Source organism: Protobothrops mucrosquamatus, unplaced genomic scaffold, assembly GCF_001527695.2.
Source record: "Protobothrops mucrosquamatus isolate PMUCROS unplaced genomic scaffold, P.Mucros_1.0 scaffold169, whole genome shotgun sequence".
NCBI classification, from domain to species: domain Eukaryota; kingdom Metazoa; phylum Chordata; class Lepidosauria; order Squamata; family Viperidae; genus Protobothrops; species Protobothrops mucrosquamatus.
The window spans coordinates 693,320-719,336 of record NW_015386530.1 but is presented as its reverse complement, the minus strand read 5'-3'; the positions used below and the strand labels follow the sequence as shown (position 1 = coordinate 719,336).

The window sequence follows — 26,017 nt, the reverse complement described above, 5'->3', positions numbered from 1 at the left end:
TCTATCTATCTATCTATCTATCTATCTATCTATCTATCTATCTATCTATCTATCTATCTATCTATCTATCTATCTATCTATCTATCTATCTATCTATCCATCCATCCATCCATCCATCCATCCATCCATCCATCCATCCATCCATCCATCTATCTATCTATCTATCTATCTATCTATCTATCTATCTATCTATCTATCTTATCCTTCCATCCATTCTCTCTCTCTCTCACTCTCTCTCTCTCTGTTTATCTATCTGTCATCTATCAATCCTCTCTCCCCCCTCATCTATTGTGTTACAATCATTTGAATGTTAGATTAGCATTTTAGAGGACTCCCCCCCCCCAATGAGAGACAGCAATGCCAGTTTTCAGCCATTGCTCCAACCCTCCGATGCCCCCCCAGCACTGCAAAAAGAGGAAGGGGATGGGTTGAGATTGGTTTTCCTGCCCTTAATTTTAACTACTGCTGAAGGCTACGCCTGGTGAAACTTCTCAGGGAAATAGAAACTTACAATACGATCTTGTATGAAAACTGTATTTCAAAGGCTGCTTTTTTTTATTGGGGAGTGGGGGAAGCTTTTTCTTTTGATTTTCAAGCAGGGCTGGCCCAAGAGGCTCTCCTGCCTGGGGCGAGCCCCCTCCCCTTCAATTCATAGGTTTTGTACTTAAAGCAAATCCTTTGGGGTCAGGAATGTGCAAAATCCCCCAGGTTAGCCTTTCTCTTTACATATTCCTGGCAGACAAAACTCAGTAGGGAGAAATTGGAGGGAGAAACTGCCACTTAAGCCCTTTTGCCCAAAGTCACTCTTTCCTTCTGCTTGGCAAGCTTGGCAGCCTGCAACCGGTTTAAAAACTCCAGCAGCAACTCAGCAATGACACTCAGCAATGACACATAATTTAAAGCCAGACCGTAACACTGAACAGACTTTTTACAAGCAGGTGCTGATGGGACGAGAACAACAGCCACAATAAGGACAATGATGACATATTGCAGGGATCCTGATTAATTTTGACAACATTTCTATGCTTTCCTAATATCCAACTGGAAAGCATGATGAAACGCCAGCCTTGCCAGCCAAGTTCAAGATTGCGAGTACTACAGAGTTGCAAACACCAAGAAAACCAGGAAAAGACTTCAGGATCAACCAACAAACTTTCAAAAGTCCTGTGTGAATTTTATCTACACATCAAATATTCACTTGTAACGTAATGTAACCTGCAAATGTGTTCTTGGAACTGAACCCAATTGCTGTCAGGGGTGTTTGCTCTCAACTAAAGTCGGCAGGGGGTTGGACCCTAGGAAAAAATAATAGTTGGGTCTTGGTTTTTAACTGGGTTCAAATCCTACCCATCAAGAACCGCCTGCATGCTAAAACAGTGCCTCTGAGATTGTCCAGAGTACTCTTCCCTTATCAAACTAATTAATAAACTGCCTATCTTTTTTATCACCAATGCTGGGTGGCATACACACACACACACACACACACACACACACACAGTTTAAAGTTACAATGGCACTCACAAAAGTGACTGATGACCATTTTTTTATACTTTCAAAACTGTGGCAGCATTCCCTGGGATCACGTGATCAAAATTCAGATGCTCGGTGACTGGCATGTACTTAGGATGGTTGCAGCGTCCCGGGATCACGTGTTCCCTTTTGGGACCTTCTCACAAGCAAAGTCAATGTAACTAACTTAACAACTGCGGTGATCCATTTAACAATTCCAGCAAGAAAAGTCATAAAATGGGGCAAAACTCACCTAAAAATGTCTCACTTAGCAATTGTGATTTGGGAGTCAATTGTGGTCGTAAGTCGAGGACTGCCTCTATGTGTGTGTGTGTGTGTGTGTGTGTGTGTGTGTGTGTGTGAGAGAGAGAGAGAGAGAGAGAGAGAGAGAGAGAGAGAGAGAGAGAGAGAGAGAGCTCAAAGCATGTACTATAACATCTGGAAGGAAAATAACACAAATGGACCGCTCACTTATTTTTAATAAATCAAGCCACATTCATTCCTTTCTCTCCCCCCCCCCCCTCCAGGCAAACCTCTTTGCACAGGCGCTGCAGAGAAAACTAAGTTTAGCTTAGCCGAGGTAGAGCTATTTTTGGCCGGGTTAAAAATAAATCCAAGGAGGGGGGGTGCAGAGCGCTGGTTGTTCCCCCTCCCAGCATTATTTATCGCCTGGAAGGCTAAGCCCCTCTTCGTCAGCACGCTCCTGTCACTCTGTTCAATGCTCCCTGGGAGCCCAGAGATAAAAGCGCACCGGAGAGGCAGAGCCAGAGGTGGGAGGCGCACTGGAGGCGCATGACCTCATGCGTGCATGCACAAGCAGGGCCCAGAAGGGGTGCATCATTGAGTTGCGCGCAGCCATTTAACCAGCTTCAGGAAGGGGCTGACGCTTATGTTGTTGCGTCTTCAGTGCAGCTCCATGTGGCTGGCAAATGTTTGTACGCGCGCGACTGGAACGCAACTGCAACCCACACGGAGCTGTGAGTTCAGAAACACACAGGTTCGTGAGAAGGGCTGGTAGTCCTCAACTTACGACCATTTGTTTAGCGATTGTTCGAAGTCACAACGGCACTGAACAAAGCGACTTATGAGTATCGGTTTATAACACTCATTTCAGAACTTGGTTCTAGGCAATGCCCCAAATAATCCACTTTGTCCTGGAGCAGGGGTGGGCAACTATGGACCCTTTACGCCCTGTGGACTTCAACTCCCAGAATTCTTGAGCCAGCCATGCTAGGGAAGGGGAGGAATTCTGGAGTTGAGCCATCCTGGGTCAGGAATTCCAGGAGTTGAAGTCCACAGGTCATAAAGGGGTCATACTTGCCAACCCTTGCCTTGGAGGATGCCTTTGAGAAGCTCAGAAGCAGACCTAAACTGCCCTGGTCCTGTAATTACCCTTCCTTGGGGTCCACTGTTTACAGACATACTATTCTTGCACAGGGAGGCTCTTGCGTTCTTTGCGATCATTGGCAGTCCTCCCTCAATGAACTGATCCTCCAAATATATTTGCCTGGGCACGATGGACATCAGAAGGCACCAACTCTATGCATCTAGATATTGGGGTGTTTGGTCTTCTGAACTCAAAACCCTTTTCCGTTTGGCCAAAACTCAAGTTTTCTCCCCTAAGTGCAGCCAGGGCTGCCTCCAGCCACTGGGGAAGGACCAAAGCAAACTTTCAACACCCCCCCCCCCAACTCAATCTAAGCCCCCCCCCCCCCGGGCTTCAGCTGTTGCAAGTGAAAAGAATTTGAACAGGGGCAAAATCTGCNGAGCTACACACAGGGTTTACAATACAATAATTATATTCTGTCTTAAATTATATATTTAAGAAGCTTTGATGGGTCTTAGAACAGGGGTCCCCAATGCCTGGGCTGTGGTCCACTACCGGGCCATGGCCTGTTCGGAACCAGGCCATGCATGCACATGTGTGCCAGCCTGCAGCTTGTCTGGGCTGGTTCCCCTCCCCCCTTGCCGGGTGGCCCAGCCATAAAGGTTGGGGACCGCTGGTCTAGAAGGCGGGTAATGGGATGGAGAGGGGCCTGGGGGAAGGAAAGGGGGGGAAGACATGCAGAGTGCCCTTCCCCCACCCCCCCTGGCATTTCACCCTGGCCCTCTGAAATTCTGGCAGTGCAACTAGCCAGCAATCATCTCAATGATAGCATCTGGACCCGGTCTCCTTTATGCTAATTGCCCCTCTTGATCTACCCAACCTTGGATGACCTCTGAATGGAGTATTTCACAACCTGTCCCCCAAGCTCATAATTCACCTTCAGGGGGGCTCTGCTGCTCTTTCTTTGCCCCCCCCTGTAAACCTCCTGCTTGTGGCTTTTTGAATTGTGCTTGGGGTCCAAGACAGACCCTCCCGAACTGGGGACTCCAAAGCCCAAAGAGGGTCGTCTTTATACTACTGTTGCTTTTGAGTGAGGTTGAGTGGGTGGGGGGCTGTTTAGTTCTTGTGGCCCTGTTTCTAGGGAAGGAGCCCCATTTTTCTGATGGAAAGGAAGGAGAGAAGATGCAGGATTAAGAAATTGGAGTCCTGGTGGGAAGGCAGCCCCTCGGAAGACAGGAACATCTGTGGGCAGCCCCTGGCTCCAGATGGCCTGCTGCGAGAAACAGGATGCTGGTTTGGTGTGATCCAGCAGACTTTTCTTCAAGGGGCCCTTGGCGCTCTCTGAGTTTGGTTGTTTTCTTGCAGACGTTTCATGACCCTACTAGGTAACATCTTCAGTGCTAGAAGGGAGTGGGGTTTGCAGAGAGGAGGAGGAGGAGGAGAAGGAGGACATCTGTGTGATCCTTGAACTTGGTTGTTTTCTTGCAGACGTTTCATGACCTTACTAGGTAACTTCATCAGTGCTAGTGACTAGCACTGATGAGGTTACCTAGTTTGAGTCTGCAAGAAAACAACCAAGCTCAGAGAGCACCAAGGACCCCTCATTTCAACCCTGGGCTATAAACACAGGTAGTCCTCGACTTATGACCACAATTGAGTCCAAAGTTTCTGTTGCAAAGTGAGACGATTGTTAAGTCAATTTTTGCCCCACTCCACAACTTTTCTTGCCACCGTCCTGAAGTGAATCCCTGCACTTGTTCACTTAGTCAGCCGGTGGTTAAGTGACTCTGGCTTCCCCGTGGACTTTGCTTGTTGGAAGAAATCGCCAAAGGGGGTCACATGACCCGGGGTCACTGTGACCGTCATAAATACAGTACGAGTCGGTTGCCAACATCTGAATTTTGATCACGGGACTGCGGGGATGCTGCAAACCTCGTCCATTGTGAAAAACGGTCATAAGTCGCTTTTTTCAGTGCCGTTGAAACTTTGACTGGTCACTAAATGAACTGTTGTAAGTCCAGGACTGCCTGTGTCCTCTTTTATGGAGACATCTCTAGCCTGGATCCTCCTCTTCCCGGCATGCCAGGCGAAAGGGCAAGCGCAATGCGGAAGTCATGGGATGCCTCACTGCAGGTGGCTGGCCAGCCCCCCCCCCCCCGTTAAAGGCAGTGAGGTTGCGGGCAACTCGTCTGGCCCCCAGCAAGGGAGGGGTTGAATAGCCAGAGGTCGAAATCCTTACTCTACTATCACCACCATCAACCCCCTCCCAAAATGCAGGCCATTTCCCCACATATCTGCCTTGCAATTTTCCTTTGAAGTCCTAGAAACTATTTTTTTGGGGGGGTGTTGATGGCCTGAGGTGGGTGGGGACCTTGGGTGGACAATAGAAGCAGGAGTTGCTAAAGGTCAGTGGTGGGATTGAGATAGGTGAACAACTGGTTCTGTGTGGATGCTGCTTCTGGAAGTCCGTTCTGGGCCTGGGCAACAAAAAATTAGCAGAAGTGGTGCGGACCGGCTGAATCCCACCCCTGCTTTGGAGGCCCTGTAGACCAACGTTTCTCACCCTGGGCAACTTTTAAGACCTGAGGACTTCAACTCCCAGAATCCCCCGAGCAGCCCTGCCCTGGTCGAGTGATCAAATTTTGAGTGTTTGGCAACCGGGCTGTTTTACGGCAATTTGCAGGATTCTGCGCTCACTTGACTGTGATTTTTCCAACACTTTTTGGTGGTTTCTGCTGTTTTCTTACGGTTTCTGGCAGAAAACACCATGGGTGAAAATGCGTTTGCTTGACAAACTGTGGTGTTTGCTTAGTGACTATGGCGTCTGTTTAATAACCACTTCCAAAAAGATCGTAAAATCGGCGATAGCCGTGTGGTGACCCATTTAACGACCGTGACGACTTACAACTGTAATTCTATACTTAATTATAGTTGTAAGTTGAGGACTATCCATACCCAAGCCTGTTCCATCAAACTAAAGATTTCTGGGTGGGCTTCTGTGGGAAACTAAGGTTGAAAGCAATCACGCAGACGCTCAAATCACCGGAGCTTTGCGTCTTAATCAAGAGTTCCAGGAATTTTCTTTCGTTCTTTTTTTTTTTTTAAACTAATAAGTTCCGCAAATTGAAAAAGTTGGAGAGAAGAACATTGGACTGGTTTGAACTTCGTCTCATCTTACAAATCCTCCTTTCAGTAATCCTTACGAGACCGCTAAGTCAGGCTCACGGCACTCCAAGGAGTTATACCTTAACTATTAATAGAGACGGAGGCTTCCTGATTTTGCAAATTAGGAACGGATAAAGGATCGCGATGGTGACAAACGTAGCAGACAGAGGCAAGGCTAGTGGCCCACGATGTTCTTCTTCCAATTTGTCCTTCTGGAGGGGAATTTGATAGATGCTCATGGAGAATGAGAGCATGTTGGGAAAGCCAAGGGAACAATATTTCCTTTGCACCATTTTTATTTGCCTTTTTTAATCCCACCTTTATTATTTTATAAGTAACTCAAAGTGGGGAACATACATAGAACTCCTTCCTCCTTTATTTTCCCCACAACAACAACTCTATGAGATTGGTTGGGGTGTGAGAGAGGGACTGGCCCCCAGCTGAGTTTGGTGCCTAAGGTGGAACTAGAATTCACTGTCTCCTGGTGACTGGCCCAAAGTCACTCACGCCTTTCATGTCTAAGGCAGGACTAGAACTCGCTGTCTCCTGGTGACTGGCCCAAAATCACCCAGCTGACTTTCACACCTAAGGCAGGATTAGAACTCACTGTCCCCTGGTGACTGGCCCAAAGTCACCCACGTCTTTCACGCCTAAGGCAGGACTAGAAATCACAGCCTCCTAATGATTGGTCCAAAGGGCAGGATACAAATAAAAAAATAAAATAAATAAACTCACTGGGCCGGCTTTCACGCCTAAGGCAGGACTAGAACTCCCTGTCTCCTGGTTTCTAGCCCAGCAAGTTAACCACTACTGGCTCTCAATGATGCAGGAATTGGGAAGTGTGGGGGGATAACCAAGTGGGAGAAGTAAAAGCAGAAGTAAAAGCCGTTTAAAAACTACCATTCAAATAGGTGGCAAATTCAGACTGGGGAAAGAGAAGGTTGTGAGGCCAGCAAAGCCAGAGGGGGCGAGGATTAGGCACGGAGGTTTGGGATGCGGATGGGGAGAAAAGGGAGGGAAGGGAAACAGGGCAGCCTTTCCTTAAATCTGGCATGTGCCACAGGTGTCCAAAGGGCTTCAGCATCCCTTTGGCAGCCATCATCATCCTTAGGAAAAGTCTTGTGTTTTTCAGCTCTGCTCTTGCTTTTGGGGGAAAGGGGGGGCGAGCAGTTGTGAGGTATGCAGGGGAAAATGGATACCTTGAGCTTTGCACTCTCACTTCAGTTTCCCCCCCCAAAGACCCTCCCCCAAACTGGATTTGCAAAGTGCAAATTTCAACCTGCCCAAAATGATGCACCCCTGATTTAAAAAGTCATGTCTGGCTCAAGCAACTGGGGCGCCAAGCTCTGATTTCCTCTGAACCCGACGATTGCATTAATCCGGGTTGTCCCAAACAACACCAGAGCGTCAGAAGGCTTTGGTTGATGCAACCTGCTGCAAAGCAGGATTTTTTTTGGAGGGGGAGGGGGAAGAGGAGTCCTGCCTTTCCTTAACAGAAAGACTGCAGTGGGTTCCTTCTCCAGAGGAAGGTTGCTCTGTGCATAGCCAGAGGCAAACTTCCTTTGCAAAACAGTGTAAATGCCAATAACCGATTAATAGAATAGCAGAGTCAGAAGGGACCTTGGAGGTCTTCTAGTCCAACCCCCTGCTCAGGCAGGAAATCCTAAGCCATTTCAGACCAATGACTGTCCAATCTTTTCTTAAAAACTTCCAGTGTTGGAATACCCACAACTTCTGGAGGCAAGTTGTTCCAGGATGCTTTTTTAATACACACACACACACACACACACATAAATCGAAGACTACCTGTATATTATAGTTCAGGGGTAGGCAACCTTGGCTCTTTTATGACTGGTGGACTTTAACTCCCAGAATTCCTGAGCCAGCATGGCTCAGCTTGGAAACCTCTCCCTTTCCCCTCAGCATGGCTGGCTCAGGAATTCTGGCAGTTGAAGTCCACGAGTCATACAAGAGCCAAGGTTGCCTACCCCTGTTATAGTTAAATACAATATAGGTAGTCCTGGACTTACAACTGTTCACTTAGTGACTGTTTGATGTTACAACAGTGCTAAAAAAAAGTCGACTTATGATCGGTCATTGCACTTGGGACGGTGGCAGCCTTCTCACGGTCAGGTGATCCAAGTTTGGACACCTGATAACCGGTGTGTATTTACAACAGTTGCAGTATCCAGCAGGGTGTGTGTGTGTGTGTGTGTGTGTGTGTGTGTGTGACGTGATCGCCATTTCTGACCTTCCCAGCTGACCTCCAACAAGCGAAGTCCATAGGGACAAGTGAGATCCACCTAATGTTGCTGCGATTTGCTTAATGACTGTGGAGATTCCCTTCATACCCATGGCAAAAATGGTCACAAAATGAGAGGCGGTTCGCTTAACGACCAGCTTACTTAGCTATGGAAATTCTGGCCCTCATTGGGGGTCAAAGGTTTTGGCTGTGAGAATTACCTGGGGCTGCTCCCTTTTTTGGCTTAACACAGTGGCACAGATGGGGCCTCAAAAAGAAAGTGGGGGGGGCAGAGACCACTCCCCAGGATACACACAAATGGTGGGATTCAAACATGTGAACAGATGGTTGTCTGTGTGGATGCTGCTTCCGGAAGTCCATTCTGGGCCTGGGCAACAAAAAAATTAGCTACCGGTTCTGTCGAACTGGTGCAAACTGGCTGAATCCCATCACTCTCTCTCTCTCTCTCTCTCTCTCTCTCTCTCTCTCTCTATCTATCTATCTATCTATCTATCTATCTATCTATCTATCATCTATCTATCCATCCATCCAGTGGTGGGATTCAAACATGTGAACAGCCGATTCTCCGTGTGCATGCCGCTTCCGGAAGTCCATTCTGGGCCTGGGCAACAAAAAATTAGCTACCGGTTCTGCCGAAGTGGTGTGAACCGGCTGAATCCCAACACTGATACACACCCATGCTTGGGGGGGGGGGAGTGCAGGGAAATGAAACCAGTCCCTTCCTTCAATTCTCCACCCCCTCCCCACCCCCCAGGAAATTGTTTGTTTCATCAGCAGTGAAAGAGTCAACCTGTCAGATGTTCTGTTTCCCTGCCTCTCAGTCCTTGGCACAAGTCCCCGGTTTTTACGCAACCGATATAATCACTTAATACTCACTAGGGAACATGCACAGGAGCACACAAACACACCCGCCCGCATACACACGCACACCAGCTCATTATGTCAATAACCCTAAGAGAAGTTTAGAGAAGGCTGTGGCCCTGCAGGGGCTCGTCACAGATGGGGGCACCTGGTGGGCCCCTCTCTCTGCGTCGCTCTTTCTCCCGTCTTTCCAGATGTTCCTCCACCAGGTGTGACCCCCCCCCAAAAGCCACAGGATGGAACTGCAGTTGGAAAGGCTGAGAACAGGCCAGATTTAGGCTCAGCATCCCGCCTGAAGGGGACATCTGTGCCTAGCACACATGTTTCCACTTCACCCTTTCCTCAACCTGGCATGGGGACTTCGGGAGTGGCTGTTCTCCCCATCTTCTGTCACGTCCTTCAGGTTGCCAAGCTAGAGAGAAGTTCCCTGAGGTTTCAGCATGAGTCTGAAAGCTCGGAAGCAATAGTAATAGCACTTAGACTTATATACCGCTTCACAGTGCTTTACAGCCCTCTCTAAGTGGTTTACAGACTCAGCCTGTTGCCCCCCAACAATCCAGGTCCTCAGAAGGATGGAAGGCCGAGTCAACCTTGAGCTGGTGAGGATCGAACTGCTGAACAGCTGGCAGCCAGCAGTCAGCAGAAGTAGCCTGCAGTACTGCATTCTAACAGCTGCACCACCAGGGCTCACCCTTCCTTCCTTCCTTCCTTCCTTCCTTCCTTCCTTCCTTCCTTCCTTCCTTCCTTCCTTCCTTCCTTCCTTCCTTCCTTCCTTCGGACGTAGCAATAGCCCTTAGACTTATATACCGCTTCACAGTGCTTTACAGCCCTCTCTAAGCAGTTTACAGAGTCAGCCTATGGCCCCCAAACAATCTGAGTCCTCATTTTACTGACCTTGGAAGGAGGGAAGGCTGAGTCAACCTTGAGCTGGTGAGAATCGAACTGCCGAACTGCTGGCAGCCGGCAGTTAGCAGAAAAAAAAGTAGCCTGCAGTACTGCATTCTAACCACTGTGCCAGCATGGAAGACAAAATGTCCCAGTGACCGAACCAGATTGGATCCTGCATCATTCAGGTTTTCTTAAGAACACTGAGAGCCCCAGGCCATTCAGGATGCTGGTGGCAGCATTGGCAGCCAGTGACCGGCATTTAATCACGCCTGACCTCACCTGGACACAGCAAAATTAGGCCACTGGGCCGTGGACTTGTTGACCCAGGTACCACGGCCATTCTACCTGGCTGTGCTCCAGAGGAGATGAAGGCATTCCGTGCCCGGAGCATGGCAAGGGTGTGTTGGAAAAAAAACCCCAGGTGTGCTTGGAATGGATGGAAAACAGGAGGTTACAGAGTGCAATGTAGTCAAGAACCAAACAGGGCTGGGAGGTTTTGGATTTTCGAGTTTCACAGCAGCCGAGGTTGCCGAGGCTTCTTGCCCAGCAAGAAGCAGGAAACCAAATGGTGGGTGAACTGCCAATTAACCCCCTGCCCCCTTTTATAAATAATCTGCTAACAGATTTAGCAATTTAGCAAACAGAGGGCAACTTGGGTACGAGAAGAGAAGTACAGAAATCTCTTTCTGCATTGATTTGGGTTCAACTCACCTTTCAGTGCTGGGTTGTAGCAAATGGGGGCTCATCCTCCCCCCCATTTCCCTGATTCCATGGAAAATGCACAGGCCCCCCCCATCCCAATTCAAATTCTGAAGCCTCTTACCGGATTCTCCTTGCTCAGGATGTCTGTCTGGCTGTCAGTCCACTCCCACTGCTGAACAGAGCAACGGCTAGTAGGGCGCAGGGTGGGGGTGATGACTTCCGGGGTGGAGCCGTGCAAGCCAGGGCCCGGAGAGCGCCCCCCTTTGCGGCTGTAGGACTCCAGGTAGTCCTGGACATAATCCGAGTGTCTGCTGGGCTGGTAAAGTCCTTGGATGCTACAGAGCTCTTGTCGGGGGCGGGTGACGAAGGGGCTGCGGGTCGAGGTGGAGGGGTAGGGGTCTGAGGACAGGTGCATGGAGGAGAGGTCCCGGGCCAAGTCGGAATGGCTGCTGGATTTCTTGCGTCCCAGTGGGGTGGAGCCATAGCTGGTCGAGGGCCCGTTTGCAAAGGAGTAGGTGGCCCCTCCACTCAGCCCTCCGGCAGGCCGGACAGGGACCCGACTGTACCCGGGGCTCAGTCTGGTGCCCGAGTCCGGGCGCTGGAGCAGCCTCCCACCCCCATCAAAGTTCAAGGAAGAGGAGGAGGTGGCCCCCGACGTCCGCAGGTGGGTAGAAGTCAAGTAGCTGGAAGGAGTGGTGGGCTTGTAGTTGAGCTTCTCTTTGTCTGAGTAGGAGGAGGAGAGCTTGGAAGAGTAGGAGGAATAGGTGGCATAGCTGGTGGAGGCTTTGCTGCAAGGCAAGGTGTCCGAGTAGCGGGGAGAGTCCACGTAGCGCTTCAAGGTGGAAGAGAGCTGGGACATCCTGAGGGAGGGGGCGCTGGGGGAGATGCGGGTGGCATTGACTGCAAGACAGCAAAAGCAGGAACCAGTTAGCTGGAGGGGCTGGCATGAAGGGGGTCCTTGCCCCCCTTCAGGATCAGTAGAAAGACAAGACCCAATGGCCTTCCAACAATGGTTGGCCAACCAATTCTTCATGTCCCACCATTGACTGAATCCATGAAGTCAACTGGGAACATCTGCTAGTCAACCAGGCATGATCTAGGAAGCCTAGAAGGGTTGACTCTGGTCAGTTCTTGGAAGGAGACATATCTGGCATGGGGGGACCATGGTTGCTGGCTGGACTGGGAGATCAACCCTCCCCTTCCCTCAAGTTGATTCAACCCACCACTGTATTATACCCAGAAGATATGAATTTGTCTACAAAAGTTGCCAGAAATTGGGCTCAACTTCAAGCAGGCATGACTTGAATCCAAAATCTGGATTTCAAAAGACTTGAGATAGAAAGAGGCGGTTCCAAAATCCAGATGATTGCCAAGAAAACCACACAGAATGTGTCCAGATAATTTTCTTGGAGGCTACAATCATATCTAGTAGGACCTGTTCATCCAGGATGGTATTTTGACTTCCAATTCAATCTACTTCAATGGTCTTCCACTCAAGCCACAATTACTATTACGACTAGTGTTATTACTTTTACTGCTATCACGATCATCATTGTTATCTAAACAGAAAAATGCCATCAACAGAATGGAAAATAAGATAAATAGTGGCTAAATAGGGAGAAAAAACTGAATAACAAAATAACAGAGCTGGAAGGTACCTTGGAGGTCTTCTAGTCCAGCCCTCTGCTCAGGCAGGAAACCCTACACCAGAGGTCCCCAACCTTTTGGACACCAGGGACCGGTTCCGTGGAGAGAGATTTTGAAGGATTGAAGGGGGTGTGGTTTTGTGATATCTCACAGATGGGCCTTTGCTTGTTTGTGTGGACCGGTTGCTGGCATGCTGTGGCCCGATAACCGGTCCACAGACAAATGGCTGTCCAATCATTTCTTTAAAATTTCCAGTGCTGGAGCACCCACAACTTCTGGAAGCAAATTGTTTCACTGATTTAATCACTGATATGGTGATTAAGTTAAATGTGACAAAAAAGGAGGAAAAAGGAGGGGGAAAAAGAGAGATATCCATATAACAACCATTGGCCTTGATAGCAAGTTAACCTACTCTTTCAGCTAATGAAATCTTGACCAGATATATGCATTTTGCTTCACCTTCTCATTTCTGGAACACGCAATACTTTTCCAAAATAGATAACAAACCCATTTCCTGAATATGTTTGTTAGTATCAAGAAGGTAAATGTCTTCCCGTTTACATAAAACCATCCTCTCTGTCGTGCCCCACTTGTTCAACCCTTCAGTTCTTTGATTCTATGAGTGCTCCATCTCAACCCACTTGTCCCCTCCAAAATATTCTATGCCATCCTTCCCGATGCATCGTGCTTCCATCATTTTAACCCAGCTTGGCCTCCCATGATGAGAATTGTAGCCCCACATCTGAAGACTGATGACCTTGAAAAAAGTCCCACTCTTTTCGTCAGGATTTAAAAAAAGAAAGAAAAGAAAGAATTGGAAGCGTCAGGAGACACGAAGGTGACTTGTGCCTCCTGCTGGTAAAATGTCATTTTGCAAAAGAAAACAGGCAATTTAAGAATTATAAAATAACTACACAGGCTTGGTTCACACAAGTTCAGCCAAAGTGGGTCAAAGAAGCAAAAACTTCTTTTAAATTATTGTACACACGACATGAAGCCACCACCCCCAGTTGGTCTAGCTGGTGTTGACCTTCATGCACACCATGTTCTTTCTAAGAATCTAGAATGTTCTAAACGTATCAAATCGGTGAGGATCCAAGCGATGTTTGCCCTTTTGCAGTTGACAGATGGAAATTTTGCCAATACACGGGTTTTCTAAATGTCCTTTAAATTTTTGTTTTGCACAGCCAGATACTTAGACTAGATTTGGCATTTTTGTCCACCTACCGAGTCCTTCCCAAGGACCTGAGATAGGTAGATGTTGTTGTTTGATGGTCTTGGTGCAGGATGTAAGCTGTTCCAATTAAAGCTGCTTTTTGCAGTTGATTTTGACAGTGATTTTGTCAATGCCAATGGTGTTCAAGGGATGGTCAAGATCTTTTGGGATTGCACACCAATAGATATAGGTGCCATCTTTGCTTCTTTTTGCCACCGTGATTCCACTTCTATTTGCAGGTCTTTGTGATTTTCCCCCAATTCTTTCTCTTCTCTTCTCTTCTGCTGTCTCCAGGTACTGCAACATCCACTGATTATTATTATTTAAAAATATCATTAGGCGTTTCATCAGACACAACCCACAACTCTAGGGATACAACAGGGAACTGTAAGTTGAAAGGTCGGAAGAAAGGCAGAGGGGTATGTTTACTTTCCATGACAATTCTGGAATAACTTTAAAGCTCAGAGAATAGAATAGAGCTGGAGGGGACCTAGGAGTTCTTCTAGTCCAACCCCCTGCTTGAGCAGAAGACCCTATACTATTTGAGACAAATGAGATAGTCTCTTCTTGAAAGCCTCCAGTGATGGAGCACCCATAACTTCTGGAGGCAAGCTGTTCCACTGGTTGATTGTCCTCACTGTCAGGAAGTTTCTCCTTAATTCCAGATTGCTTCTTTCTTTGATCAGTTTCCAACCATTGTTTCTTGTCCTGCCTTTGGGTGCTTTGGAGAATAGGTTGACCTCCTCTTCTTTGTGGCAGCCCCTCAAATATTGGAAGACTGCTATCATGTCCCCCCTCGTCCTTCTTTTCATTAGACAGGCACACCCAATTCCTGCAAACGTTCTTCGTAGGTCAGACTCTGTATTTTTTAAAAAGCCTGGATTTTACACCATCCTTTCCTAACCAAATCTCCAGATGTGCTGGGACCAGATCTTTTCTCATCCAGCTTCTCTGCTATTTTACAACCCCAGTGAAAACTGGGAGAGAAAAACTCCACCATCTGGATTCCTACCTGCCTTTCAATTCTTCAACGCTCAAGAAAACCAAGCGGGGACGGAAGATGTTAATTCTTGCACGGAAGATCTGGGAACAGCCTGTTCTCCAGGGAGGAGTCCTCTTTCAACACACCGTTGACACCTGGAGAGAAGCTTTCTCCAGCTCACCTGCTTGGGATGCCTCCCGAGCAGCTCACCTTCTCACATGACTCTTTGCTGCCTTGTGCTTCTCTCAGGTCATTAAGTGCCGGCACAAGAGAGGCTGTCCAGGTCTCGTGGGAGCCTGTCACTGCAGCGGTGGCACATGATAGCCTGGGGCACACAGGGTCCAGCTCAGGAGTCTCCGACATCTCTCAAACCCCAGGGCTGTAATGTTCTTCTGCGCACAATAAGCGACACACAAAGGCTGCCTTCTAGCGGCCTTTGGAAAGCAACACACTCCTTCTTGCAAGCTTCCTCTGCTCAACCTGAGCTCTTCAAGAATCAAGAAGCCAACTGGCTGCCTTCTTTATTTTCCAAACAAGACTGAAATAAGGGCACAACACCCCCTTGGTCCTTTTTCACAAGGCCTTTTGGTGTGCCTGAAATACAACTTGTAATCTGATGTTCTTCTGCTTCTGATGGGTTGGGTGAATGTGTCCTCCTAGAGCCCTGAGGGGACTTTCCACTCTGCCCTCTCTGGGTTTTTTTTCTTTCTTGAAACTCAACCATCCATGTTTATCCATCCATCCTCCATCCATCCTTTACCCAACCTTTCTATTCATCCATTCCGCTATCCATCCATTCCACTATCCATCCATCTTTCATACAAGAGCTCAAAGCAGCCTACACAGCCCTGGGTCTTCCTACTTTTCCCCACAGAACAAACCTACGAAGTAGGTTGGGCGGAGAGACTGTGACTTCTGCTGTGTTGGATGAATCCTTCTTGCTGCAGCCCAGAGGGGACTTTCCATCTTGCCCTTCGCTGACATTTCTCTATTTTCTTGAAACTCAATCCTTCAATGTAACCAGAAAAGCAAAATTCCTCTCCAGGCAAGGTTGACTTGCCAAGGCTCCAGGAGCCCAGCTGGTCAGTTTTCTTGGCAACCAACTAGAAGTAGTGGACCACGTCTTCTTCTTGGGACCCTCTTTTAGCTTTGGGATGCTCCAACAGTTCAATTCCAGGTCCTCCTTACTCAGTTAGAGCCATGGTGTCCTACAAGGTCCCTCACCTGTCCTCCTTCTGTCTCTGGTTCAAGACCAAGGTCTTGACCAACAAGACCATTTTTCCTAGATTTCATCTATTCAAGTCATCCATACCAATGTTTACACAACCAAGTCTCACTCTTCGTGTACAATAAGAGGGCAGTTTCAAGACCGGGAGTCCTGATGTTTGTAGAAACACCACAAACTTCTTGGGGGAGGGAAACCCCATGAGAACACCCCTCTGAGTGTTCACCCTCTGGGTGAAATCCTCTCTCAAAATTCAGTGAGGTGGGAGGTGCCACTGGGTTCACACACAAGGCCAACCCCCAGATGTGCTTTGTTTGGCTTTGTGCTTGCACACCTGTGTGAGTGTGCATCTTTTAAACCTAAGCCCAGCTTAGCATCATAAGTGACTCAAGATCATGGGAGTCCAGGAGAAGCTAGGATAAGATCATGCCTTCCATGACATCATTTGTCATCTGCCTGATGCACCTCACATCATCCACCCAGTCCTGTGAGGCCTGTGACAGCACTCTTCTTTGCCTCCTTCCCCCTCCAGAGCCCTGGTTCCCCTAGACAAGGATCATGGAATTGGTTGCCCTCCACCAATCACTCTGGGCGTCCCTCACCACTGTGGGCGACCAGCAGAGATTGTGGGAGGGAAATAGTTCAGAAAAAAATGGAGGGGGGCAGTGATCCACCTCCCTTCAAGCAGTGATGGTATTACTTAGTTGGATCATGAAACATCTGCAAGACCAATCAAGGAGAATATTTGTAGCTCAGGGTTGAAATTAGGCGTCCTTGTGCTCTGTGAGCTTGGTGGTTTTCTTGTAGCATTTTATGACCCAACTAGGTAACATCATCAGTGCTATCAGTGCAGAATGGATGATATTACCTAGTTTGATAATGAAACATCTGCAAGAAAACCACCAAGCTCAGAGATCCTCAAGGACCCTACAGTCCTCCTCCTCCTCCTCCTCCTTCTCCTCCTCCTCCTCCTCCCCCCTCCTCTCCACAAACCCAACTCCCTTCTAGCACTGATGATGTTCCCTAGTTGGGTAATGAAACATCTGCAAGGAAACCACCCAGCTCAGAGAGCACCAAGGACCCCTCAGCTCAACTCTGAGCTATAAAGATTCTCTTCTCGTGGTACAAAAAGGACACTCAACCCAACCAAACACTCCCCAGTTGATCAGAGGTCTCAGACTACACCTTCTGAGGTCTTGTGTGAAGCTGGAAAGGATGGTGCCTACAGTCCAGTATCGTAGAAACGCTGCTCTTGAATTTCCAGCCAGAATGCTCGTGTTTCCTTATGAATCATTGATGCCAGGAATTGCGATTGCCACTGCTCCAGAAAAAGGCATTTTCTGTAGTCTATGTTCAATTCGGGGCTTCGTAGAAAATGGGTGATGGGTCTCAAAGCAGAGGAGGAGGAGGAGGAGGAGGAGGAGGAGGAGGAAGTGGAGGAGGAGGGTTGTCAAGAAACTTTGCAAGCCCTTTTCCTTCCTAAAGAGCCTTTGCAACTTGAGAAGATTTCTTACACGGAAGAATTGGCACATAAAATGCCATGGAAACTGCTTTTCATTCTGGGCCTTCCTAGCTTCTCTGTGAACTGGGGAAGCGCTGGGCGCTGAAAATTTTCAAAGCATGTTGAGATTGTTGGCCTGTTGATTTCTGGCAGCTGTTTGCTCGTTACTCCACTTAGAGTCAGTATTCTTAGTTGTAAAATGGGAATACAGTATGTGTAAATGTAAGTATATATATATATATACATCAATATTGCCCATCTCAGCTGTATGACCCTGGGTGGCTCACAAACAATAGGACAATATAAAAGCACTAAAACAATAGAAAACAAGCAATTTCAGAACAATAAAAGCCATGCCACAAAATCCATAGCCGGGTTAGCCTAACATTCATCAATAACAGTCAATACAGCCACTGACAGGCTCTACCACACCCTACGTGCCTATATCTGATGGCACACCCACAATTGTTTATGTGTATGTATGTGTGCGTGTGCGTATATCAAGATGGAGTGAGGAAGGGAAGAAAAGGAAGGAAAGAAGAAAAAGATAGAGAAGGGAGGAAGGAGTGGGAGAAGGAAGGGAGGGAGAGAGGGAGGGAGAAGGAAGAGAGGGAGGGAGGGAGGGAGGGAAGAAATAGAAGGAGGAGGAGAGGAGAGAAGAGGAGAGGAGAGAGCAGGCACCTTAAACTTAGAAGAAAGCATAGAAGAAAGAGAAGAAAAGTGGCAGACATGAAATGGAGAGACGAAAAGAATTCAGATCTTCCCAAAACAGGTGATCCATTTTAGGCTAACCCAGCTAGAAGCTGCCCTCCTGGACATGCGAGCAGATCCCCCCAGACCACCTCACTTTCCTCCAACGTGTCTTGGATCAGCTCTGGAGATACCCATCCCAACACTCTTGGACCTCCTTTGGGCTTGGGCTAAAGCTTAACTGCCACCCACCCCCTCCACGCAAGTTAAACAATCAGAAAGTCCCCAAACGCAGAAAGCAGCCGGAGAAGGCCCTCCCCTCCCCTCCGGACTGCAACCAAGCCCCTTCCCCCTCTGCCAAGCCCTCTCCCAAGGCGGCACAGAGCCTGCCGGGCGGGAGAGACCCCGTTCAGCCAGGTTCAGCTAGCCAGAAATCTTCCGCATGGCAGTCCAGCCAAGGGACCCTCCTGAGACCAGTCACGCCCCCCCGCAGAGCTTACCTGACCCCCCCTCCAGCCCCCAGGCAGGGCTGCTTCCCCCAGCCTCTGCACCCCGAGAGAGGTTCTCCACCAGCCCTGCAGGGAAGACGTGCCAGCCGGCCCAAGGGGACGTTGCCAGCCCCGGAGAAGGTTGGCCTCTTTGGCCAGCAGCTGCTTGGCTGCCCTCCTCTCCTCCAGCCTGGTTTCCTGAGGCTCGCATGGAGGAGTTTGGCCAGTTGCTGAGGAAACAGCCCTTTCAGGGTGACTGGCCGTAAGTTGAGGGTTGGCCGGGTGCCCTGGCCGGGCTCCAGCTGGCCCTCGGCAGGCGGTGTTGGAGAAACAAGCAAGGGCTGCAGGAAAGAGGCTCCCTGGTGGCAGTGGACGGGGGAGATGAGATGGCCTGCAAACAGAGCCTCCTTCCCAGGTGGGACAGTGGGAGGATCTGTCAGGGGGGAGGAAGAAACTGTGGGAAGCACTTTCTGAACCCCCAAAACGGGAGCTGCCCTGCCCATCCGTGGCATGCTGGCTAGAGAGAGAGAGGCAGATTGAAGAAACTGTGGGAAGCACTTTCTGAACCCCAAAATGGGAGCTGCCCTGCCCATCCGTGGCATGCTGGCTAGAGAGAGGCAGAGGCCCAGAGAGGCTATTCCTTCACGTGCGTCATGATGCCATAATGCAAATCATGTCACTTGTGCCAGAATGTCATGGTGTGTGGAGAGCACGAGCCCTCCATCCCTGGGGATGCCTCTAAAGAGAGGGACCACGAAGCATTGTGGGGAAGTTCTGCTCTTTGGGATTGACTGGACCTTCTCTGAGAGCCCAGAGATTTTTCCAGCAAAATGGTTTCCGTGTTTATAACCATAGTTTATATTATTTTTAATCCATTGTAAGCTGCACAGAGCCACTCTCAGTGGCGAGATGAGTGAGTATTAATAAATAAATATTATTTTTTTTTAAAAAAGGGGGATACAGGGAGTCACCCCTTTCAATGCTAGATCAAATGTGGGAGAGTTCGGTGCTAAAATATTCTGCCAAAGAAGAGAGGATTTCAGGATATCTTCTCCCCTGAGACTCATTGTTGCCTCTGGGTAAAATTTCCACCATAAACGTAGTTGGGCTCAGTCATCTTTTCCCCAAATCCACTTGGGAAAATGAGACTAAACCAGCATTATTCCATTTTTTACTCTTCTTCCAAGATCATTAGTTAAGTTAACACGATGAAGACTGATGATCAAATTCATCCACTAAAACAATGTTTCTCAACCTTGGCCATTTTAAGATGGGTGGACTTCAACTCCCAGAATTTTGCTGGCTGGGAAATTCTGGGAGTTGAAGTCCATTCATCTTCAGGTTGGAATATTGGGAGTTGAAGTTAAAGTGTTCAAGCAATAAGAGAGTTGGACGGTACCTTGGAGGTCTTCTAGTCCAACCCACTACTCAAGCAGGAAACCCTATACCATTTCAGACAAATAGTTATCCAATCTCTTCCTTAAAAAGGTTGAAAAACACCACACTAAAACCTCTGGAGTGAATTTAATTCACAGACTCTTTCTGTCCAAAAATCATTGCTGCACCCAAATGTCTGTCAATTAACACAACAGCCTGAAATGTCCCTTTCACACTTTGGAAGGGCTCTTTCAAGGCTAACCTCCTGAGTCGAGTCCCTATTGGAAATGAACCAGCCACACCTGTGATTGGTATGGCCTGTTTCTAAGATCAAAACACATGCAGTTAAAGATTGTTTCGAAATGGGGACACTTCAACCTCACCCCTTCTGCTCAACTGAAGCAGAGTCAAAAAATGTCTGTTGCAATCTTAACTCACAATATTAGTGCGGCTTGCCTGCCTCTGCTCTGGGGTGTGAAAAGAACCATTTGTTCATCATTTCCAACCTGGCCACCTACGGAAGAGTGGGGTTCCAACTCCTGTTTGTTTGGCTGAGATGACGGCATTTGGTCCATCTGGGAAGGTCCGGATGGAAGAAGGTTACATCAGAACCTCACCAGGGTCTCCTCAGGATATTCTCCAGCCACTCTGCTCATTCCAAGTGATCAGCTCCTCTGTTTCTTGCACCCCTGTCCTGCCCACCTGTGGGAGCTTAGGCTGAGTCAACCAGGTTTCAAGTGGCTTTAAGGTCTACATGCCCAAACATGATCCCACTGAACATCACAGGAAGAGCCTTGTAGCCCCCTTCAGACTTAGGAAAGGCATCATAAAATATGAGTCATGTAATTACTTGCTTGTTTTATAGTTATTTGTATTTATAATTATTACTTGCTTAATTAATTGGTCATAAAATGTGCTTGTTGGAAAGGAAAAGCTACCAGACTCCTGGTTTTTAACCAAGATGGATTAAAGTGGCTCTCTCCCTACAGCGTTAGCAAACCTTAGGATGTCTTCTAAGTTCAAGAGTTGAGTGCTGGGTGTTCCATCAAAAGTCATTAAATATGAAACACTATTGACGAAAGACACTCTACGTCGGACAGAAGGTGCTATGCCAGGACCAAAGCAATCGTATTATGGTTTAGCGTATCACCACAAGTCAACCAGGGTTGGATACCACAGCCAATGTAGGACGGATGCACAAACCAGTATGTTTCCAGGCCCTGTGCAATTGTGAGAAGACGAACTCTAAGCTCTTTGCTTTGTTCTTCACAACCTGTCCTGACAACCTGACAACCTCTTCCTCCAGAACGCAAAGGCTCCTCAAAATAACAAACCACGTCTTAGCCCAGCGCTCTCCAAACCTTCCTAATTTACCCCAAATTCAGTAAAAATGGTTTTTCCTGTGGGTAACAACATGCGAACCCACTACCCATCACAACAGGGGCATTTGAACAGACTTAAAGGTTGTGACATGTACTAAAATAGACTCGAAAATCTCCCAAAGTATCCCTAAGAAGTCGAAACTCGATGAAATTACCGATGGCAACTTGTTGAAATGACATGAAGATCACGCAAGGATGCTGTTTTTTTATAACTCAGGTAGTGCTCAGGTTATGACCATTCCTTCAGAAACCGTTCAAAGGTATGACGGTGTTGAAGGAAGGGACTTAACAACCAGTCCTCAAAGTTTGATAAGACTTTGGGATAAGCAAGAGGTTTTGATCAGGAAGGAAAAAGTTAAGCATTGTTTCCCCCCCTCTGCCATGAGGTAGACCAAATTGGTGGGTTCTGGCCTTTTTTTGGCAGTCTCAAAATTGCCTTACTTACCGCTGGAGGACATGCCTTCTACGTTGGCTTGAGAAGCAGCTTCTTCACAGTTGGAGTTTGCTTGTAACCCATCCTTAGCCAAGCCACTCAAATACATGTTGCGCGCACAATTAGCACAGCAGGATATAATTAAGTGGGATGGAATTCGGCATGAGTAACCAAGCTGCCACCTCAGAAGGTCACGCCAACAGGTCATTTGTGAAGCAATGTTCACCAAATGCTTGTAAATAGAAGCAGGAGCCGATCCCTCATTTGCAACGCCTGTTGTGCACGAATGCATTAGCACAAAATGTGCTGCGGTGGCTTGCTGGAGGCAGACAGACAGACAGACAGACACAGAGAACATTGCCTGCCTGTAGAGTCCGCTCATCTCCTCTCTTTCACCAAGACCATCAATCCTCAGCTGATCACAGGATCTGAATGCACGTCACACACGCTAAGAATGCCCTGAACAAGTCTAGCTTTGCCTCCTTAGAAGAGACTGGGGAATTCTGGGAGTTGAAGTCCACACATCCTTCAAGTTGTGTAGGTTGAGATAGACTGGCTTTTAGAGGGTTGTGGTCCCTAGCTTTACAAAGAACCTTATAAAGGGTGTTGTGCAAAGGCAGCCCTTCAAATCAGAGGCTGGAGGAAACAGAACGAAGCAGAACAAAAGAAGAGTCGTAAGATACAAGGACAATATGTGTTTTGCACAAGGAGACCCCACTTTTACTACCCAGAGTAGTGGCAGAGATGTGGTCAGAATGTAGGGTTCTCCCTATCCCTTTTCTGCCCTCTAGTAGCTGTTCAGATTGTTGCAATCTGTTCCTTGCTCCCCCAAACCTGCCAAAGGACCCATCTCTTGATCCTACTCCCTTTGGATAAATAGATTCCAATTTCTTTGCTGACAGCCACGCTTTACACAACCGAACATCCCCACAGCGGTGGGGCCAGCTTCATCTCTGGCAAGGTTGACCTCTCAAGATCAGCTCCAAACAAGCCCATAAAACCTGTAATTCTCCCCCCCATGTCCCCCAGCCCAGAGAGGATGCTCACCGTTTGTGTCTGCCACTTCTACGAGAGCTTTGTTCCTTGTGATGTTAGAAGCAAAGTGGCATCATCTCACAATGAGTGCCTGGGGCTGTGGGAGACACACAGAGAGCCAGATGAATCACTCACGCACACACAAACATGGGACACACCCGTGGGAACTCAGGTGCAGGCAGGGAGGGAGGGACCTTGGCGAAGGGAGAGCACAGCTTGGCATGGGGAGACAGCCCGGGGCATGGGGAGAAGACCGCTTCAGCTGCAGAAGCTGGTATGTCTTCTTTCTCCTGGGCCTGGCGTGCATCAGAGGCATTTCTGGAGTATGCAGTGCCTTCAAAGGGCTCCAGAGAGGTTGCGGTTTGTAGGGACGCAGCTGACTCCTTCCAGGACCAAGGTGGGGCTGCTGAAACGACCCAGAAAGGGAGGACGCGGCTTAACAAGGATGCCGGAAAAGGAAGGGCCTGGAGGGAATCCAGCCACACAAGAGGGACCTCAAATCGTGCTGCATCCCTCCCAGGATTGGCGCAGCGGTTAAAGGTGCTGGACTAGGTGCCATTCGCTGGGCGTGAAAGCCAGCTGGGTGACTTGGGGCCAGCCCTTCTGTCTCGGCCCAGATTGAGAAGTGGGAAAAACCTCCTGGAAGGATGGCAAGCCACTTCGGAAGAGGTTGCCGACTCAACTGTAGGGCTTAGTTCATGGGGCCGCCAGGAACCCCTGCTCGACAACACAACAATGTCGCTTCCCAAAATGTATCTTTTTTTTCGTTCTTCCACTTAGCTTTTAGTTTTTTGGGGAAAAAAACCCAGCTCATAGCAAACAACGGGTTCCTTTAGTGACTATTGCGTTCGCTTAATGACTGCCACATTCATTTAATGCTCACCCGCAAAAAAAATGGTCATAAATTAACGTTCACTACAAAAAAAAAAGTAATAAAATTGGGCACAGTTACGTGATGACCCACTTATTGACCTCCACAAGTTACAGTGATAATTGAACCTGTAGCTGCAGACTCCATTATGGTTGTAAGTTGAACACTCCTACAATGCAGCTGTGATCTCACACAATGCAGGGAGCTCATCACACGGTTCTAGATGCTCAGAGTCACCTTGAGCCGCGAAATGGCAGCAAATAAATGGACGACAACAATAACAATAATGGTGGAACTCAAGAGAGAACCCCCAAAGCAGGACTTTGCAACTGCCCCTGTCATTAGGGGCAGTTCTAGCAAGGGGGCCAAGAACCCAAAGACCAGGCAAAGCCACTGAAGCTCGCTTCCCACCTCAGCCACATACAAAAGGTGACCAAGAAGTTTCTAGTCCTCTACAGCTGGAGATCCTGGCTTTTGCTTCCCGCTGCAACCGGGCGCATTCGGCCCGCCGTGCTGAAGTTACACAACCTCGCATTCTTGGTTGTTTTGCAAGACCAGTCAAACCTCCGACTTTTTCCTCGCTGCCAGTGATTTAGGGTCAAGCTGGTCTGTAACTGGATCACCGAGAGATCTATTTTTAGTTCCAAACAGCTGAGGTGGGTCTCAGGTTGGACCAGGCCAAAGGGCCAGGCTGGAGAGAGAGAGGGAGAACCACAGCTGCTTCTCCTGCCGAATTTCTCCAGCATAAACAATCCTCCCCTGATCCTTGGCTTCCTCCTTCATATTACAGCGAGAAGCGTGGCTTGGATGCCCAGATGGAAGAACGGAGAGGAATCCCTCCTCCTGCTCTACATCACCAGGACCCTCCCTTTATGGGTTATGAACATGGACAGGATGACCAGGTTGGGCTCCCACGACCATCTTTGCCCTCTAGCCAGACGATGCCGACTGAGGATAACTGAAGTTGCAGTCCAAGATAATAAAGGGGGTGGGTTGGTGGAGCGGGGTGGGTGGGGTCAGAGCCAGTCAAACAATTCTAGAATACGGAAGAGGGATGGAAGAGCTGAGGATCTTGTCAACCGCAGTTCCCATGATTCTCTGGGAGAAGCTATGACAGTTAGATTGCTATAAAACTGACTTTATGTCCTATTGTAATAGTACACAAGAAAAACCTTGGGAGAGAAGACGAAGAGAGGGGCCGCCTAGAGAAGGGGCAGATAAGAGGGGGCACAGCCCACAGTTGGATAATAAGTGAGGCAAGAGACTCAGAAGAGACCCCCCAACTTCTAGGTGTGTAAAGGAGACCTGAGGAGAATTGTACTTTCAGACTTGCAAGAGTCCAGTAAAGGAGAATATTTATAGCTCAGGGTTGAAATGAGGGATACTCGGTGTTCTCTGAGCTTGGTGGTTTTCCTGCAGGCATTTCATGACCCAGCTAGGTAACATCCTCAGTGCTAGAAGGAACTGATGAAGTTCCTAGTTTGGATTATGAAATGTCTGCAAGAAACATCAGAGAACATTGAGGACCCCTCATTGCAAGATTAATGTCACCTTACAATAAAGTAGAATTGGCTCAACTTGACTGTGTTCCCTGTGTGGTCTACCTGGAAAGACTGACCTCCATCTCCAAGACCTGGTTCTAGATCAGCATGGTGAATTTTTGGGAAGCACCTGCACTTGGCCCAAAGTTCTGTTGTTTCACTACATGTCACACGGTGGAAGGCAAAGGGTTTAAACCCTGTGGCTTTGTGAGTCATTCCCACCCTTCTGAATAATTTTATGCAGCCAGGGGCAATAATTTGCAGGACCCAGGGAAGGAAGGAAGGAAGGAAGGAGATGGGAATGGGAATGGGAATGGGAAGGGAGGGAGGGAGGGGAAAAACAAGACCCAAGCAACTTATAGAGGGGGGTAAGTGTATCTGCTGGATGTCCAAAAAGTCAAGTTGGCAGCTATAATGGTGCAATCAAAATTCCACTGATTTTTTTAAGCGCATCATGTATGCACAATATTCTTGTGCTGGATAATAAGAATCACTGCCAAATTGGCCAAAACGAAAGGCTTCTGTTTTGCAGGTATTTGTTTCCTAATAGCATTTTTTTCCTTTTAAAAATATTTACATATCTTGTCATATCAGGCCATCTTACCCTTTATTTTCTTCCTTTTTAAAATTTACTTGACATGCTGGAATCAACACATGAAAACGCTGCAGCATTGGCAGCCTTCAGTCTAATGAACTCCTGTCCCAGCCTCGTAATTGGAAATTGAGACTCTTGTTCCACGGAATTCTGAGTCTTATGTGTGATGCAATCTTTTTTTTTTTTACTGGAAATTATGCAAATTGAATTTTGTTTTTTCTCTGCCTCCAAATATGTGGCCTCTCTGAACCTGTTCAAGTTACCTTCTTCTCCTCTGCTTCCTTGTTCCCTTCTTCATACACCTCTATTATTCCATATT

General features: G+C 48.0%; 1 protein-coding gene across 2 annotated transcripts in view; it reads right to left on the bottom strand.

Moving 5' to 3' along the window:
* The window catches only part of USP2 (ubiquitin specific peptidase 2), a 32,085-nt gene extending 20,511 nt beyond the window's left edge, over nt 1-11,574 (bottom strand). The window contains exons 1-2 of one of the 2 annotated variants that reach the window (XM_015813569.1): nt 10,837-11,574; nt 10,345-10,362 (exon numbers count right to left, since the gene is read on the bottom strand). In XM_015813569.1, the coding sequence (XP_015669055.1) occupies nt 10,345-10,362; nt 10,837-11,574 (756 nt within the window). The remainder of the gene's footprint in view (nt 1-10,344; nt 10,363-10,836) is intronic. The other variant, XM_015813568.1, reaches the window with a different exon arrangement.
* Nucleotides 11,575-26,017: the final 14,443 nt, after the last annotated feature.